This window comes from Nannospalax galili, unplaced genomic scaffold (assembly GCF_000622305.1).
Source record: "Nannospalax galili isolate Female #2095 unplaced genomic scaffold, S.galili_v1.0 scaffold517, whole genome shotgun sequence".
NCBI lineage: Eukaryota > Metazoa > Chordata > Mammalia > Rodentia > Spalacidae > Nannospalax > Nannospalax galili.
This window is the reverse complement of record NW_008340098.1, coordinates 1,391,992-1,410,454: the sequence shown is the minus strand read 5'-3', so window position 1 is coordinate 1,410,454 and position 18,463 is coordinate 1,391,992. Positions and strand designations below refer to the sequence as shown.

Below are 18,463 nucleotides of genomic sequence, written 5' to 3'. Positions count from 1 at the left end.
CACACACCAGCCTCACCAATGTCTCTATGTCTCTGTCTCGCACATATATGCCTCACCAGTCTCTGTCACACACACAAACCCTCACTAGTCTGTCACACACCCCAGACTGACGAGTCTCTCTGTCTCTGTCTCTCATGCACACACACACAGCCTCATCAGTCTCTCTGTCTCTGTCTCTGTCTGTCTGTCTGTCTCTCTCTCTCTCTCTCTCTCACACACACACACACACACACACACACACACACACATACACGAGCCTCACCAGTTTCTCTTGTCACACACATAGACTCCAGCTTAACCAGTCTGTCACACACACACAGCCCCACCAGTCTCTTGTCACACATACATACACTCCAGTTTCACCAGTCTCTGTCTCCCACACACAGCACCACCAGTCTGTCACACACACATACTCCAGCCTCACAGTCTCCCTCTCTGTCTCTCTCTCACACACACACACACACACACACACACACACACACACACACACACACACGTCTGCCTCTATCTGGGTCTCAGTGGCAAGCGCTGGGGACCCTATTCTCCCGCGGACCCGCAGGGGAGGTGCTCCGCCAGGTCTGGGCGGGGCGGGGCAGTGGCCCTCCCGTGGCGGCTGGCGCTAGCTCGGGACTCTGTCCCAGCCTGGGCGCGGTTGCAGCCGGGAGGGCGACGTGGAACAGCCACGTGGAGCAGCCGGGGGAGGGCCAGCTGCGGGCAGCGGGCGAGGGCTGTGCGGTGCCTGGAGCGCGCACGAACTGAAGCCCAGCCGTTCGTACAGCAGGTGGGTCGACCCGGGCAGGGGTGCAGGGCCGGCCCGGCAGAGCGGGCACTGGGCAACGCGGGGGTGGGGGTGGCGATCTCCTGCCTGTGGTCGGGATACCGAGAGTGCAGTCCTCCGCATCCCCTGCGGCTTGGACCAGTCTGGAAAGGTGACCGTGACCTCTGGGCCCCGCTGGGGAAGAGGTCATCCTCCGGAGCAGGTACACAAATTGTGGAAAACGCCCCTGAGGCCCTTGGGTTTGATGGTCGGTCCTTCAGCATCGGGTGTGTTGCTCCAACAGCCCGGGGTTGCGGGTAGCTAGCCAGTGTTCCACCTCATCTGGTAGATGGAGATGGATTGAAAGGACACCTAACTGTAGGTAGCTGGTCTCCGCCCAGCTCAGGTTGCGCACTTTTGGCTGCATAGCCTCAGCCACTTTCTTGAGGGACTCTCCCGTTCCAGACCTGGGCATTAGGGATAAATCAAGGGAGATGATTAGATTCAGATGACTTCATGGCAGTCAGTCTTGTCTAGAAATAGAATGGATGCCCTATATTAGGTGCCAGCTCCTGTTCCAGAAAGATTCAGGGGAGACAGAATGGGTTAGTTGACAGGGATGCTGTGCAAGAAATGTATGCAAAGGATGGAAAATCATGCACGATAGTCTCCAAAGAACCTTGCCACATCTAGAGACTCTGAAACACTCCAGAAGCATCTGCTTGCCCTACCTTCATCTACCGTTATCTCATTGCCTGGTCCCTAAGTCCCTATGGAACACATACTGTCATCCTCAATTCAAGAATGAAGACGTTAGTGTTCAGAGAGATTAAGACACCTGCCTACACTGCACAGCAGCGCAGAGGCAGGATTGAATCAAAGGTCTAAGGCCAAGGCCAAGCTCTCCTCCTATGTGCTAGTGTAAAGGTTAAAGGATTCTGAAGTGGAGGGTCATTGTGGAAGTGTCTGACTTGAGTAACTTCATTGACTTATACCACAATTGTGAACTAGCGGTTATGATGACTCTCATGTTGTTTATTAGGGTAGTTATGTTTATGCACATTATAATTAGAGGAAATGATTGTGAGCGCTTTTATTTTATAAGCAGTTATTTTATAAGCACTTTTATTTTATTCAATGACTGCTTTATCTTTGTTACTTATAAAAGTTCTTACAAATGCTTAAAAATGTATAAGCATGAACAAATCACATTATATCACCCTATTACACCTCCCTTGAAGTGGTAGCTTGATTCTCTTTAAACGATGGAGGTGGCTTACTTGTACTAAGAATGTAACCCCTGGAAGCATTAAGAGAATATTACACTAATATTCTCATTGCACCATCCATATGCAATGATTTTAATTTCTGAGGTAGAGGACACTGCTAAGGTTATCAGGAGGTCCAGGTTGAAGGTGGAACAGGTTTGGACAAAAGTCCTGAAAAAGTAAGAGAATCTAGTACCCCTTTGAAAAGTGTTGGTGTAATGGAGCACTGAAGGATGAGTAAAAGATAATGTGATACTGGAATGCCCGGGTGAGAACTTTGCACTGCAATAAACATGGGCAGCCATTAAACGTCTTGGAGTTGCTGGGTGTGATAGTGCATACCTCTAATCCTAGCACTTAGATCAGGAGTTAAGGGTCATCCTCAGCTACATAGTGAGTTTGGGGTATTGTTTTTGTTAAAAAAATGTTTTGGAGCAATGGAATTCTATCAAGAGAGACTTATCTGATGTGGGTAGGAAGACAGTACCACAGGCTGGGACAGTGGTAAAAGGCTACTAGATTAGTGAGTGCAAGAAGAAATTTATTAGCCACTTAGTGTTTTCTATAACTCATAGGTAAATATTATTATCTGTAATATGCAAAGTACTTGAAGGTTAATTCATTTTCCCCAGGTCATAGGACAGCTGCCAGTGGGACTGGGGGTTGAAAGTGGGCTGGTTCTCTGCTCTGCTCACTCTACACATGGAATAGTTACATATGTGAAGGACATAGTACAGAGGACAGTGATAGTGAGTCACACAAGAGAGCTCAGAACCAGCTCATAATTCACAGTTCCCATTGTGAAAATGATTGAGACTTTCAAGACAGTGATGGCACACCTGTGTTACTACATAGGTCGCACACCTCTGAAGCTGGTTTTTACACAGTTGGCATTTGGATTATTCTGGTTGCTTAATAAGCCACTCAAAATTTAATGGTTTGGAATAGAAGATGAAGAAGAGACCCTGTGCCCTTCAGAATTCCTCCAGGCCTTGAGAAGAGGATCCATCTGTACTAGGCGCTCCACTAGTGTTTGCAGATGGTCTCAGATTTCCCAGTGCCACACATGCTGCCTGCACACCTAGGATAGAAAGCAGCTCCAGGGCTTGCCTTGCTCCCTGGCAGCCTGGATTACAAGATTAACTCTTCACCTGCAGCTCGGCTGTGGGAATCCTCCTTAGGTTAAAAATCAGTGATTGTTATATGCCTGTAACTTCAGTGCTTGTTAGGCTGAGGCAGGAGGCTACACAGGGAGACCCTGTCTCAAAAAAACAACCAGGTGTGGTGTTGCATGACTGCAATCTCAGTTCTCAGCAGGCTAAAACACATGGATTGCAATGAGTTTAAGGCCAGTCTGAGCTACAGAGAATCCAAAGCCAGTCTGGGCTGCATAGCAAAACCTTGTTTCATAAAAACAAAACAAAGAAAACAACAACAATAACCCACTTAGTAGCTTCAAATGATTTAACCCTGACTTTGATCATGGGTGCAGTCTGGGCAGGTGTCTGGGCAGCTGGAAAGCTCAGGCCTGGAAACAGAAGATTCAATTTCTCACTTGTCTGGCAGTGGGGGAAGGGGGATATAGCTAGGCTCCCAGGGTATCCCTATTCCTATGTCATCTTTAAATTTTTAAATTAAAAAAAATTTATTTTGTGTGTATGAGTGTTTTGCCTGCATGTGTGTAAGTACACTGTGTGGATTCAGTACCTGAGAAGGCCAGAAGAGGATGCCAGATCCCATAGAACTGGAGTTACTGATGGTTGTTAGCTGCCCTGTGGGTGCTAGGAATCAAACCTAAGTTCTCTTCAGGAGCAGCCAGTGCTATTAACTGCTAAGCCATCTCTCCAGCCCCTAGAGTTGCTTTTCAGAAAGGGATATTCAGAGACTGGAGAAATGACTACTCTTGCAGAGGACCCAGATTCAGTTCCCAGTACTCATATGGTGGCTAACAACTAACTGTCTGTAACTCCAGTTCCAGGGGATTTGATGCCCTCTTCTAACCTCTTTGGGCATTGCATGACATGGGTGCATTTACATACATGTAGGCAATACACTCATACACATAAAATAAAAAATTTAAAAAAAATTTAAAGCAATGCCAGTGGATGACAACAGATTCAGTCTAGATAATAAGTTTTGACAGCTCTGAGGGATTTAAATCACTCCAGAGTCTCCTTTAGCATAGGTCCTGGCAGTGGACAGATGAGAAGAGAAAGTGATTTGAAGGAACCAGGTGGGAGAGCCAGGAGGGAAGATATATGTGAAGCCTCTTGCAGAGTAGTCAGGAAAACACTTGGAAGGAAAAGGCCTGTTTGTGTAAAAAGTGCTGTCCCTTAATAGGACTTGTCTCACTTAGCCACCACCATGGCCCTGGAGCTCTGCCAGCCCACATTGAGGATGACTACCTGAGACAAAGAAAGCACACAACCAGTGTACTGCAGAGCCCATATTGGGGCCAAGGCAGCCTGATGTTAGGGCCTTTACCCTTGAACTTTGGATTAGAACCCCCTTTCCTATCAATTTTGTGATCTGTTTCCTTTACTCTATCCCTCCCTTCCTTTCTGATAGGATCTCATTATATTGCCCAATTTGACATTGAACTTGAGATTGTCCTACCTCAGCCTCCTGAGTAGCTGGGGTTATAGATCTGTGCCACTTCATCTGGATTCTGTTTCTCTGTTAACTGTTTAAGCATGTATCTTTTCCTAATTATATAATTCTATAGGTCTTAAGGAAGAAAAGAAGTAATTCTACCTTATACCTTTAGCTTACTGATAAGCTAAAGAAATAGTAAAGAATGAGGCTGGAGAGATAGCTCAGAAGTTAAGAGCACTGACTGCTCCCAGAGAGGACCCAGGTTCAATTTCCAGCACTCACATGATGGCTACTCCAGTTCCAGGAGAGCTGATGCCCTTTTCTGGCCTCTTCAGGCAAAACACTTATACACATAAAATTTAAAATAAATAAATCAAAATCTAAAACCAAAAAAGAGTAAGCACTTTTCCCAGCATTAAAAAAGGAAGGAAGAAAGAGAGAGAGAAAGAAAGAAAGAAAGAAAGGAAGGAAGGAAGGAAGGAAGGAAGGAAGGAAGGAAAGAAGGAAGGAAGGAAGGAAGGAAGCAAAAATCCAGACCTGGTGGTGCGCACCTTTAATCCCAGCACTTTGGAAGGCAGAGGCAGGTGAATCTCTGTGAGACTGAAGCCAGCTTGGTTTATGTAACAAGTTCCAGGTCAGCTGGGACTACAAGAAGACCCAAACAAACAAACATAAATAGCAAAGAAATGGTCTGGCATGTACTTCAGCGGTAGAGCACTTGACTCTTATGTGTAAAGGCTTGCATTTGACCCCCAGCACTGAAAAACAAAAAACTGAACATCCAACTATCATGACAAACACCTGTATTCTAGTACTTATGAGGCAGAGGTAGGGGACTAGAGGCCTACATGAGCTACAGAGCAAAACCTCTCAAAAAGGAATAATGTGTGTTTCTGTTTTGAAAATATGCATTTGCCTTCCCTACAGATACTTACTCTTCGGGTTTGCGTCATTTGATATCTGTTGCTGTTTCCCATGTATGTTAGTCAGCTTTCCATTACTGTAACGAACACCCAAGGCAATCAACTTTAAAAGAGAAAAACATTTACTTTGACTCCTGTTGTGGGGGTTTCTGTCCAAGTTCGGTTGACCTGATTGCTTTTGCTCCTGTGGTGAGTTAGCTGGGGATTAGGGGAGATAGAGCTGCTTACTTCATGACTAAGATATGAAAAGATAGGAAGAAGGGATTGGAGTGCTTCTCTCCCCTTCCAGGATACACCTCCAAAGATTGGGAGATCTGTCATTTGGAGCTGCCTCTTTATTTTTGTTTTTCCTTTCCCTTTTTCCTTTTTTCCTCTTTGTGTGTGTGTGTGTGTGTGTGTTCAAGTGGATATGGTGTTCAAGTGAATATGTGCACATGTGAGTGCGTGTGCATCCAAGTGTGTGTGGAGGCCAGAGGTCAATATTGAGTGTCTTCATTTTTTCAATTGTATTTATTATTTTTATTTTTTATGTGTATGAGTATATTGCCTGCACCCATGTAAGTGCACCCATGTTGTGCAATGCCCATGGAGGTCAGAAGAGGGCACTGGATTTCCCCTGGAACTGGAGTTAGGAATGGTTGTTAGCCACCATGTGGGTGCTGGGAATCTAACCCAGGTCCTTTTCAAGAGCAGACAGTGCTCTTAACCACTGAGTCATCTCTCTGGTCCCTTGGGAGTCTTCTTTAATTGTTCGTCCTCCACCTTATTTTTTGAGGGTCTCTCACTGAACCTGAAACTCACCAGTTAGCTAGGCTGACTGGCTAGTGAGTCCCAGGATTGGGATTACAGACACACACCCCCATGCCTGGCTTTAACATGGCTGCTGGGGATCTGGACTCAGACTTAGCAAGCACTTTACTGACTGAGCCCCCATAAGTTTAGACTTTTGAAATTCCTAAATCTGCCCATTTTCCACTTAAAATATATAAGTTTAGAATATCTTTTTTGTTGGTGGTGGTTTTTTATGGCAGGGTCTCGCTCTGTAGCTCTTGTTGGCCTGGAGCCCACTGTGTAGACCAACCTGGCCTCTAACTTGCAGTGATCTTTCCTCCTCTGCCTCCTGAGTGCTAGAATTACAGGCACGTGCCACAGTGTCCAAATAAAATTTTCTATATTTTTACTAATTTCCACTCTGTTTAATATTGAATTAGGTATGTTAAAGTGTCACGCTAAGATGGTAGATCGTATATTTTCTCCTTGTAGTTATGCCAGATTTTATTTCAGACATTTTGAGACTATGTTATTAGTACACAAAAATTCAAAATTCCATTATCTTCCTAGATTAAACGTTTTGGCTTTGGAGGACAGGAAGTTGAGAAAAGGTCTTATTGGCCTTGAGTTTGTTACACAGCCCAGGCTGGGCTCAAACTTGAAATGCTCCTTCCTCAGCTTCCCAGGTACAGGGATTACAGGCATGAGTACTACATCTGGCTGCTTATTTATTATTTTCATTTTATGTGTATGAGTGTCTTGCCTGCATGTAAGTACACCACATGCATGCAATGCCTGTGGAGTCTGGAAGAGGGAATCATATTCCCCAGGAACTGGAGTTACAGATGGTTGTTAGTGGCCATGTGGATGCTGGGAACAGAACCCAGGACCTCTGGAAGAGCAGTAAGTATTCTTAACTGCTGAGCCATTTCTGTAGCCCTTGTCTGGCTACTTTTTCTAAAAAAAATATTTTATTTTCATTTTATGTGTATGAGTATTTTGCCTGCATGTGTATAAGTGCACCTGTGCTATGCAATGCCCACAGAGGTCAGAAGAGGGTGTCAGATCCCCTAGAACTAGAGTTACAGATGGTTGTTAGACACGATGTGGGTCCTGGGAACCAAACCTAGGTCCTCTGGAAGAGCAGCCATCCCTCCAGCCCATCGGTTGCATTTAAAACCAAACTTTTATTTTATTTGGGTGGCGGGGTGAATGTGTGTGCATGTGAGGCCAGAAGTCAATCTCAGGTGTCATTGGTCAAGAGTCATCCACCTTGTTTTTGAGACAAGGTCTGAGACGTGGGGGTCATTGATTAGACTAGGCTTAACTGTTCAGGGAGTCCCAAAAATCCTCCTGTCTCTGTCTCCCCAACATGGGGATTACAAGCATACACCACCACATCCAGCTTGTTGCTTGAGTGCTGAGGATCCAAACTCAAGTTCTTATGTTTGCAACATAAATACTTTACCTACTGAGCTATCTCTCTGCCCCTTTTTATATTTTCTTTGTTTTGAAACAGCCTTTTGCTGTGTATCCAGAGATGGCCTTGAACTCACTATGTGGTCAAGGTTGGCCTTGAACTTATAGTAGTCCTCCTGCCTTAGTGTCCTGAGTGCTAGAATTACAAACATGAGCTGCCATGTCTGGAATTTGAAATTGGTCTTTTCTATCTAAGCATTATATTTAGTCCTTTGTCAAATATACTTGATCATTTATATTCTCTCTCCCTCCCTCTCACCCTCTATCCTCCCTGCCCCCCGGTCTTTTTGAGACAGGGTCTCCTATAGCTCCAACTGGCCTGGAACTCACTATGTAGACCAGGCTGGCCTTGAACTCATAAGAGATCTGCCTTCCTCTGCCTCCCAAGTGCTGGGACTAAAGGTGTATGCCATGACACCCGGCTTTATATGTTCTCTTTTTTCTCATAGTTACAGTTTCCATTTAATTCTTAAAACATTAAATATAATTACTTTATATTTTCTGTGTGATAATTCCAGTCTAGCAATTTTGTTTGTTGTGTGTGGTGTTTTGTTTTGTTTTGTTTTGTTTTGTTTCGTTTGAGACAGGATCTCACTATGTAGCCCAGACAGGAACTCACAAATATAGACCAGGCTGGCCTCAAACTCACAGAGATCCTCCTGTCTCTGCCTCCCAAGTGCTGGGATTAAAGGTGTGCACCACCATGCTCAGCCTCCTTGTGTGTGTGTTCTTAAAATGTATGTGTATTTGTGTGTATCTTGTGTGTGACTTTGTGCACATTAGTGCAGTGCCCAAAGAGGCCAGAAGAGAGTGGCAGATTCCCTGGAGCTGGAGTTACAGGTGGTTGTGAGCCATCCCATGTGGGTGCTGGGAACCAAACTCAGGTCCTTTGGAAGAGCAGTGCAATCTCTTAACTATCAGTCTCCAGCACATAATTCATGTTTTATTAAGTTTATTTTAAATTTTATTTTTATTTTATGTGTCTGTTTTGCCTGCATGTATGTAATTGTACCACATGTTTACAATGTCTGTGAAGGCCAGAAAAGGGCACTGGATTCCATGGAACTAGAGTTAGGGGACAGTTGTTAGTCACTATGTGGGTGCTGGAAACTGAACCCAGGTCCTCTGTAAGAACAGCTTAGTTTTACCTGCTATTGTTTGGCAATTGCTTACAGTGTCTTGTTTCCATATATATTTTTTAAAGATTCTTTTTAGTTAGTTACTTAGTTATTGGGGGGAGGCTTGCATGTTTTTCTCCTGTGTGTTTTTATTGTGTTTTGTTTTGTTTTGTTTTGTTTTGAGACAGGGTCTCCCTGTAGCCCCAGCTGACCTGGAACTTACTATTTAGACCAGGTTAGCCTTGGTCTCACAGAGGCCTGCCCCTGCCTTCCCAGTACTGGGATTAAAGGTGTGTACCATGCCTGGCTAGTTATTTTGGTTTTTTTGAGACAGAGTCTCATTAGGTAGCTCTGGCTGGTCTGGAGCTCACTATTTTAGACCAGGCTGGCCTAACACACAGAGATTTACCTGCCTCTGCCTCTGCCTCTAGAGTGCTGGGATTAAAGGCATGTGCCACAATGCCTGGCTATTTATTTTATTTTAATTGTGTGTGTGTGTGTGTGTGTGTGTGTGTGTGTGTGTGTGTGTGTGTGACTACAGTGCCTATGGAGGTCAGAAGAGGGTGCTGAACTTCCTTAGAGCTGGAGTTACAGATGATTGTGAGCCACCAGATGTAGGTGCTAGGAACTGAGTATTCTTAACTGCTGAGCCATATTTCCAGTCCTTCCTTATATATTTATGACATTTTGGCTATGAGTTTCTCTTTCCTTCTTTCCTTATTCTTTCTTTCCTACCCCCTTCTTCCTCTCTTCCCCCCACTTTTTATTGGGAATCAAATCCAGGGCTTTATACACTCTAGCCACACACTCTAGCACTGATCTACATCTTCAATCTGAGTTCATGTTTCTTGAAACTTTATCAATGGAAATTCTTTGAGGCCTGGATTGGAGATGAATTCCTCCAAAGAAGATAAGTATCCCTGGTCAACTGGGGACACTATTGACCAGGTACCACTTAAAAGTCCACATGAAGGAAGCATGTTGCAAATTTTCTGAGATTTTTTTTCCTACCATTTACCTAGCACCAAGGTCAAGATATGCAAGACTTTTTGCTGTTCTTTATGAAAACTTTTGTTCACTCTTGAATTGAGAGTATAGTTATTTAGAATCCTAATTTTGTGTAAGGCATTTTCTTACACAAAATTAGTCTGTTCATATGAGGTAAGACAAGATTTATCTCTGGTTTCTTCCACTTCACTTAGTACTCAAACTGATAGCTCAGATTCATATAAGTTGGGTTTGACAGACACTCTTGAGGCAAAAGTTGATGTCAAGTTCAACCTCTGCCCCTGCCCAGATTACAAGTTTCACTGTGTTTTTGCACAATGAGAATTTCTTGCTCAGTGCTTTTTTTCCAAAAATATTTTATTGAACTTTTATGCATTTCATACAATACATCTTAATCATATTTAGATCTCCTTGCCTATCTAGCATCATTCCCTTAAAGAAGACCAACTCTCTGTCATCCAGTAGTGATTAACTACCAATAGTTCTTCAGCTAAGGTTGGGGCTTCTCGCTCAGTGTTTTTTTTTAATGATTTATTTATTTTTATTTGTACAAGTAATCAACTAGTATGTGTGAAGTGCTAGTGAAGTCAGAAGAGGACAACAGAGCAAGCATGTGGGTGCTGGGAACTGAACCTGGGTCCTCTGGAAGAACAGCAAGTGCTCTTAACTACTGAGCCATCTCTCTAGCCCCCAACTCAGTGCTTTTAAAAATATACTTTCTAGCCGGGCATGGTGGTGCATGCCTGTAGTCCCAGAACTTGGGAGGCAGAGGCAGGCGGATCTCTGTGAATTCAAGGCCAGCCTGGTCTACATAGTGAGTTCCAGGACAGCTAGGGCTACAGGAAGACTCTGCTTCAAAAAAGACAAAATATATATATACGTTCTATTTTTATCCATCTCTGTGGTTACTTTTCTTGGGATACTTATTATGATACTCCCAGAGGTAGAGGTCCAGCCCACATTGTCACTGGGTTGTGGCCCTCTGAGGGTTCCATGTTGATATAAAGAGCTCAGTTTCTGTTGCCTGTCTTGAATGAGCCCAAGACCCTGTCTTCTCTCCTCATCACAACAATTAGAACCCAAGACTCTAGTCCCAACTGATGTTGGCAAATACTTTTCAGGCAGTGGTGATATCAACATCCTTTTGGCCACTGTATCTTATAGAGATAACTCCATGTACTCAACTACAGCAATTGGGGCCAATCATATGCCTAAACAAATGAAGACATGTTGGTGGTGGGGTAGAGGCTGGAAAGATAGATGGTATTGTTGGTAAAGCAAAGCATGAGGACCTGAGTTCAATCCCCAGCACCCATATTAAAAAGCCAGTCGCAGGGCAAGGAATATGGTTCAGCTGGTAAAGTGCCTGCCGCATAAGCATGAGGACCTGAGTTCAGATCCCCAGCACTCATGTAAAAAGCCAGGCACAGTAGTATATGCCTGTAATTCCAGTGCTGTGGGGGTAAAGGTGGGCACAGACTTGAAGCTCATTGGCCAGCCAGTTTAGCTGAATTGGTGAGCTTCAGATTCATTGAGAAACCCTACCTTAATAAATAAAGGTGGTGAGGACAGCAAGATGGCTTGGTGGTTAAAGGCACTTACTGTGCAAACCTGATGACCCGACTTTGATCCCTAGAAGCCTATGTAATGGTGGACTCCATAAAGTTGTCTTCTGACCTCCACCTGCACATCATGGCATACACACTCCCTATATCATGTTCACACACACACACACACACACACACACACACACACACTCCCTATATCATGTTCACACACACACACACGCACACACACACACATACACAAATAATACTTTTTTATATAAATTAAGTAAAGGTGGAGAGTGATCAAGACAGTGATCAAAGAAAGACACTGGACAATGTCTGACCTATACTAATACATACAAAAGCCAGTGCAGTAGTGTGTACCCATAATCTTGGAGTTGGGGAGGTGGAGACATCAAGACCCCTGGGGCTTGCTGGATAGCCAGTCCATCTGAACGGATGGGCTCCAGGTTCAGTGAGAGATCTGTCTCAAAAAATAAGGTAGAGAGTGATTGAGGAAGACAGCCAATGTTGACCTCTGGCCACCACATGCATGCACAACAAACACATATACACACAAAAGAGAAATGAACGCAGAATCTATTATTTCAGTAGCTTTGTCTTAAGGACTTTCACTCTTTGCTGCTTCTTGCTCCAAGGAGCTCAGAAAGGCAGGATCCAGATGCTCACCTGTTCTTAGGAAATTGATGTCCACCCTCACGGTGGTTTTGGACCTTATTGAGATCATGGAACTCTTGGAGAATCTGCTGAAAGCTATGAAACTTCCACTAGCAAAATACAGTGCCAGCCTGAGTTTAAGCTTCCATGGCAGAGGGGTCCTGATCTTCTGCTTAGACCATCAAGCATCTGTGCCGACATGGGTTTCGGGGGCAAGGTCTCAGCTTTGGTGGGTTTCTACTTCCTTGGACACTCACATTATGAGACTAACCATACACTAGCCCAGTACATATACCTGGGACTAACCAGAAAGCTTTATACTCTTTTTTTCAATTGAGCCATTTTATATTCGACTGCTTCCATATGAAATAATATGAAATCAAGTCTGCAGTAATGTAGAAACAGCCCAGGCTGGCTTTGAACTCCCAGTTCTCCTGCCTCAATCTCCTGTGTGCTGGAGTTATAAGTATGCACCACCACACCAGGCTTCAGTGGGCTTTTCATAAATATAGGCTAACAATCCATCTCCTTCTTTACATCTCCTGCCTCTGTGTTTGTCTTGGTTTTTGGTGACTCCTTGCGTTTCTAATATGTCTTTGTCCCATCTGTAAACTGAGTGGCCTGCACTAAAGCAGGCATGTTTAAGCAGCACTATTCTGATCATCAAGGAGGCTGCCATGGACAAGGACCCCTGGAGAGGAGGAACCTGCATGCCCAGCACTGCTTCCTTCAGTGCATCTCTGTATCTATGTACTGTATATACTGGAGCTAGAGCTGGATTTATTTTAAAGCTCCATGGAAGGCTGCTGATATGTATCCATCATCCTCCCTGAGCAAGAGTCCCTTCCCCTGGGCCACAGGTGGAAGCAAGGAGGGAAGTCATTTCTCTCTGACCCAACTGACCCCTAACACTGTGGCAGGCACCCTTCCCCTCTGATTCTCTGATTCTGTGCCTAGTTCCAGTTTCCTTAAGGATGTTATGGTGGCTGCTGCTGCTCCCCCTGGGTCAAGCTGCCCCTAAGGATGGAGCTGCAAGGTAAGAGGATAAGGAGAGCAGAGCCCTGGGCTGGGGCAGGGAACCGTCTCTGGAAAGTCTGAAGATGTGGTGGGATCCTCCAGGGAGCTAGGAGCCTGATAGAGTGTAACCTCCTTTATTTCTGTATTTACCACCCCAACCTCTTGCCTTGTGCTTATCAGAATGTCACAAAGTGGGCATTTAGTGCATTCCTGTTGGACCCCTTTGCAACCAAGAGCTCAGCTCTGGTGCAGTGTAAAACATCGGGAAGATGCTAAAGGCCAGGAAAGGGGCTGTAGTCTTCCAATCAACACCTAACACGGGGAATACCAAAGAAGTAGGGATCATTATTTTAGTGTTTCTGACTAGCTATAATTGCTTTCTAGAGGTCTTATATTCATTCTGTGCAGTACACACCATGGGTGTGAGGGGAGGCAAACACTGGAACAGCTGGAGGTCTAAGAACAGTGACAAAGTGGCTACAAAAACTGCCAGTTCTGCCATCCCAGACTGATGTAGGCCACCAATAGCCCCATGCAGAAGCAAGAATACATTTTGAGCTTCAAAGACTAACAGAGACCCTGAACGTATGAAACTCCAAACTGCCCTCTGCTTAAAAAAGGAAGAGGCAACAGTGTCATGGAGTGAACTGTACCTGTAGAAACCCAGGCATTGCTACCAGCCTTAGCCCAAGAACTGCCTCTTGGATCCTGGCATTGAAGTGGGAGGACTGCCATGAGCCACCATGTCCTACCACTCCCTGGGATGTCTCTTGGGCCTCTACTGTGTGTCCACTTTGGTAGCCTCAACCTCACCAGGCATTTTCTTTGGGTTTTTTAAGGTTAATTAAGACAGCTGCAAAACAGTCTTAAGGAGTAAGTCTATTTCTAGTGATACCTGAAGAGTATTTTCCCTGAAAGTTTACCTTTTTGGAATCTGGGGGAGCAACTGCTTTTGGATATGGGGAGAAATCTGCCAGGTGGCTGCTAGGCCTCAACTGGTGCTTCCCTCTCCACTCTAGGCTGGACCCTGAGGTACAGATCCTGTCCAACCCTTTCCAACCAGGCCCAGAGCAGCTCCTGTGAGTAAGCTGGGCTAGGGGCTGGAGGGCTTTGGTAGTCAATAGGTCATGGTCTGGGGCCAGACTAGACTGTCCTGGCTCATTTGCCACTTTTCTGATAGAATTCTACAGAATTACCTCAAGGGACTAGAGAGGATGGAAGAAGAGCCAGAGCACATGAATCGGGAGCAAGGTAAGGGGTTAGGTTGCTGGCCTGGGTACTGGGAGGCTCCCAGGATGAGGGCAGGGGGCTGGGCTGGTGGGCTGAGGGCTTAGAGGTAGCAGAGCTGAGGCTGAGTGCTGACTGCCCTGTGGGTTCTTGTCTTCTACTTTAACACAATTTCTCTTGCCTAGTCCTCCTATACCTCTTTGCCCTCCATGACTATGACCAGAGTGGACAGTTGGATGGCCTGGAGCTGTTGTCTATGCTGACAGCAGCACTGGCTCCTGGAGCTGCACACTTTCCCATCAACCCGGTAAGCTCTGCTGGAAACTATGAGACTAGCTCCTTGGAGCTTCGGTCTTTTTTATCATGACTTTTAGTGGACCCCCTGTAAAAATGGAGTTCAGAGCCTTAATGGCAGGCATGGGACTGTTGGGGAGGGCCAGGGCTCCTGGAAACATCTACAGTGCCTCTACTTCTACAGGTGATCCTGGTAGTAGACAAGGTACTTGAGACCCAGGACCTGGATGGAGATGGGCTCATGACTCCTGCAGAACTCATCAACTTCCCAGGAGAGGCCCCCAGGCACGCACAGCCCCTTGCTCCAGTTCTCCAGGAGTCACAACCTGCTGGGAGTCAGCCCCTGTTAGCCAAAAGTCCATCACAACCAGAAACCCAGCAAGCCCTGAGGCCTGGAGAAGCCAGGGGCCAGGTAGAGGCCAGAAGGGAGTCCTTGGAGCCTGTACAGGAGGTTGGACATCAAACAGGGGCTGAAGGAGACACCCTCAGTCTGGGAGGGGAGTCTAGGGGACAAGTAGAGGCTGAAGATGTCCCAGGTCCCAGAGAGAATGCTGGCGGACAGGCAGAGGGCAGAGCAAATGAAGGGGAAGCCAAAGAGATGCCAGGGGATGCACTAGAGACTATGGACATTCCAAATGAGATTGAGGCTCATAGTATTCAGTTGGAGAACGATGAGATATAAACTTGGAGGATATAGGCTCATCCCCCTCAAAATCTCAGTGACAGACCAAGAAGCCTGAAGGATGGGGTGTGTGTGTTGTGACAAGAATCACCTCTGCCATCGGTGTGATGGCATGTGTCAGTAATCCCAAAATTTGGAAGTTTGTGTCAGGAGGACCGAGTTCCAGGCCAGCCTGGGCTACACTGCAAGTTTGAGACCAGGCTGGGCTATTTAGTGAGACCCTGTCTGAAAACAAACAAACAAAAAACTACCTATATTCTACTCCTTTCTGGCTCCATGGGAAGCAGGTCTTTCCATGCAGCTCAGGAAGACTCTAAATTGAGGGGCAGCTTTTAGGGTCAAACAACCATTAAAGAACAGAATGAATTCATCCCTACCCAGATCCCTCCCCTCAGGACACGGGGTTGAGGATTGAATAAGCCTCTTGAATGCATGGAGATTTAGCTTTCCCAGGGTTCCTGGCCAGGAGTGTGGAGACAGCAGAATCTGAAACACTAGCCACACCCAGCTGCAGACAACCCCAAGAAGAAAGCTCAGTCTATCCCCATGCACAAAAGCTCCTATTCTCTCTCTACCTGGTATTCCCCCTTGTACCCTCCTGCAGGTCAAGGCAAATAGATGGTCCCCATTACCCTGTATTGCTCCCTACCCCTGGTAATGGTATTAATAATAACCTTTTTTTGAGCCTAGTATCCGTCAGGCACCATGCGGGCATTTTATATAATTTTTATCCTTGTAATAATTCTATAATCAGGCAAAATCAGCTCTATTGACAGATGGGTAAATTGCAGAAGATTAAACAATGTACTTTAAGGTGACACCCATCTAATTAAATGACTGATTTGAACTCAGGTCTGTCTGACCTTAAAACCCATGCTCTTAGTCAGGCACAGGTCCATGCCCCAATTCTCAGATTGGAATTGGCTCCTAATTCCAGTATGTCACCTGAATCTGATCTCCCCAAGGGACAGCAGCACTTTGTATCAGGTAGGCTCTGGGAGTGGGGCTTTTAGGTTCCTAGGCAGCCCATGGGAAAAGGTGGTTTTGAACAGCAAGGCCCCGTGGACCCAGAAAGCAGGTTCCCTGCCCACCATCTTTTGGACTCAATCACATGGACTGAGCTTTGTGCAGTCTGCACAGCTCAGGGGCCTAGAAGACCTACTCTATTTCCACACTGGCTAGTGGGGTGCTAACTGTCCTTCCTGGCCAAGACTGCTCACACTCTCTACCTTTCCAGCAACTCCCTTGGCTGCTCTCACCAAGGAAAACTCAGCCTCCCACACACCGAGCTGGGGAGGCCGGGGTGCGGGGGTGGGGCACGACACACACGACACTCCTGCTCCTGCAACCTAGGCAGCCTCTCCCCTGAGTCTGGATGGGGAGGCTAATTTGGAAAATGGGAGGAAGAGGACACAAGATGGAGGATTTTAGTGTCAAACCAATCAGGAAATCTCAGACAGAATTGGTTGAACATCAAGGACAAATAGCTGGAGAAGGAAAGAAGCTGGAGAGAGGGCTCAGTGTTTAAGAGCACTGGCTGTTCCTGAAGAGGACCTGGGTTCCATTCCCAGCACCCACATGGGGCAGCTAACAACTGTCTGTAATTCCAGTTCAAGGATCCAACGCCCTCTTTCAGTCTCCACAGGCACCCCATACACCTGGTGCACTTAATATACACACAGGTGAGCCTTAGTCCCAGCACTGGAGAGGCAGAGGCAGGCAGATCTCTGTGAGTTCAAGGCCAGCCTGGTCTACATAGTGAGTTCCAGGACAACTGGGACTACAGGGAGACTCTGTCTCAAAAGGACCACAAAAAAAAAAAAAAAAAAAAAGAATATATGGGGCTGGAGAGATGGCTCAGCGGTTAAGAACACTGACCTTGCAGAAGATCCGGGTTCGAATCCCAGCACCCACATGGCAGCTAGCAGCTGTCTGTAACTCCAGTTCCAGGGGATCCAACAGCCTTCTTCTGTCCTCCTTGGGTATTGCACGAAATGGGTGCACTTACCTACATGCAGGTAATACACAAAATTTAAAAAATAATAAATTTTTTAAGAAGCATATATATATAAGCAAAATACTCATGCACATAAATTTTTTTAAAAATCAAAAAATTTTTTAATTAAAAAAAATACAGGGGCTGGAGAGATGGCTCAGGGTTAAGAGCACCAACTGCTCTTGCAGAGGTCCCAGGTTCAATTCCCAGCACCCACATGGTGGCTAACAGCCGCTAGTTCCAGGGGATCTGAAGCCCTCTTCTGACCTCTGCAGGCACTGCAAGCTACCTATTGCAAGCAATACACTCATATACATTAAATAAAAATAATAAATAAAAATTTTTTCCTTGATTTTTTTTATTTGTGAGAAACATTAAATATTAGTTTTTTTTTCTTTCAAACCCTGTAAAACTTAGGTTTATGTCAAGGAATTCTCATCTTTTAAAAAAAATAATTTATTGAGAATTTTATACATGCATATAAGGTGTTTTTATCAAATCCATGCCCACTTCCTCCCCTCCAACTCCTCCCATATCCTCCGGTAACCCTAATATTGTTTAAGGATTAGATACAAGCTCCCAAATACTTTTGACATTTTTGGCCTTTGGAACAGAGTATGTTGCTAAGAGGCCCAAGGACATTGTGACTTTTAGCCAAGAAACTGGCTACTTTTCTTTGGGGTATTTTTACCCTAACTGCCTAGCCAATTCCTACCTCCTATACTTATCACACCATCTTCTGAAGAGGTTACCCAACTTGTGAATAGGGAATTGGGACACAGACCACTCTAGCTTCTTCCATGCTAAACAGGGACGCAGGGTGAGGCAATTGGGGTACCCCTTCATTGGTCTATCTAAAAGACTCCCAAATTGCATAGCTCATCATGTGGAGGCAGGATCTGGGTGCTCTCAGGCAGTCCCCAGCGTTCTCAGCCCCTGTGCCAGAGGGAGGCCAGAACCCGGCACTTTGGCAGTGTGCTGAGATCACAGCCACTACACTGATGGAGGTCAGAGATCACCCTCTCAGGCTCAAATAAAATATTTTTTAAAAAGACAGATGGGGGGGCTGGAGAGATGGCTCAGTGGTTAAGAGCACTGACTAC

The 18,463-nt window shown here is 45.5% G+C and overlaps 1 protein-coding gene across 1 annotated transcript; it reads left to right on the top strand.

Moving 5' to 3' along the window:
• Positions 1 to 533: 533 nt before the first annotated feature.
• Cgref1 (cell growth regulator with EF-hand domain 1) lies at positions 534 to 17,155 on the top strand. The gene is made up of 6 exons (XM_008835025.3): positions 534 to 781; positions 13,102 to 13,180; positions 14,181 to 14,240; positions 14,342 to 14,412; positions 14,574 to 14,695; positions 14,867 to 17,155. Exons 2-6 carry the CDS (start codon positions 13,119 to 13,121, stop codon positions 15,362 to 15,364), a joined length of 813 nt encoding a protein of 270 aa, XP_008833247.1. The 5' UTR covers positions 534 to 781; positions 13,102 to 13,118; the 3' UTR covers positions 15,365 to 17,155.
• The last annotated feature ends 1,308 nt before the right edge of the window (positions 17,156 to 18,463 follow it).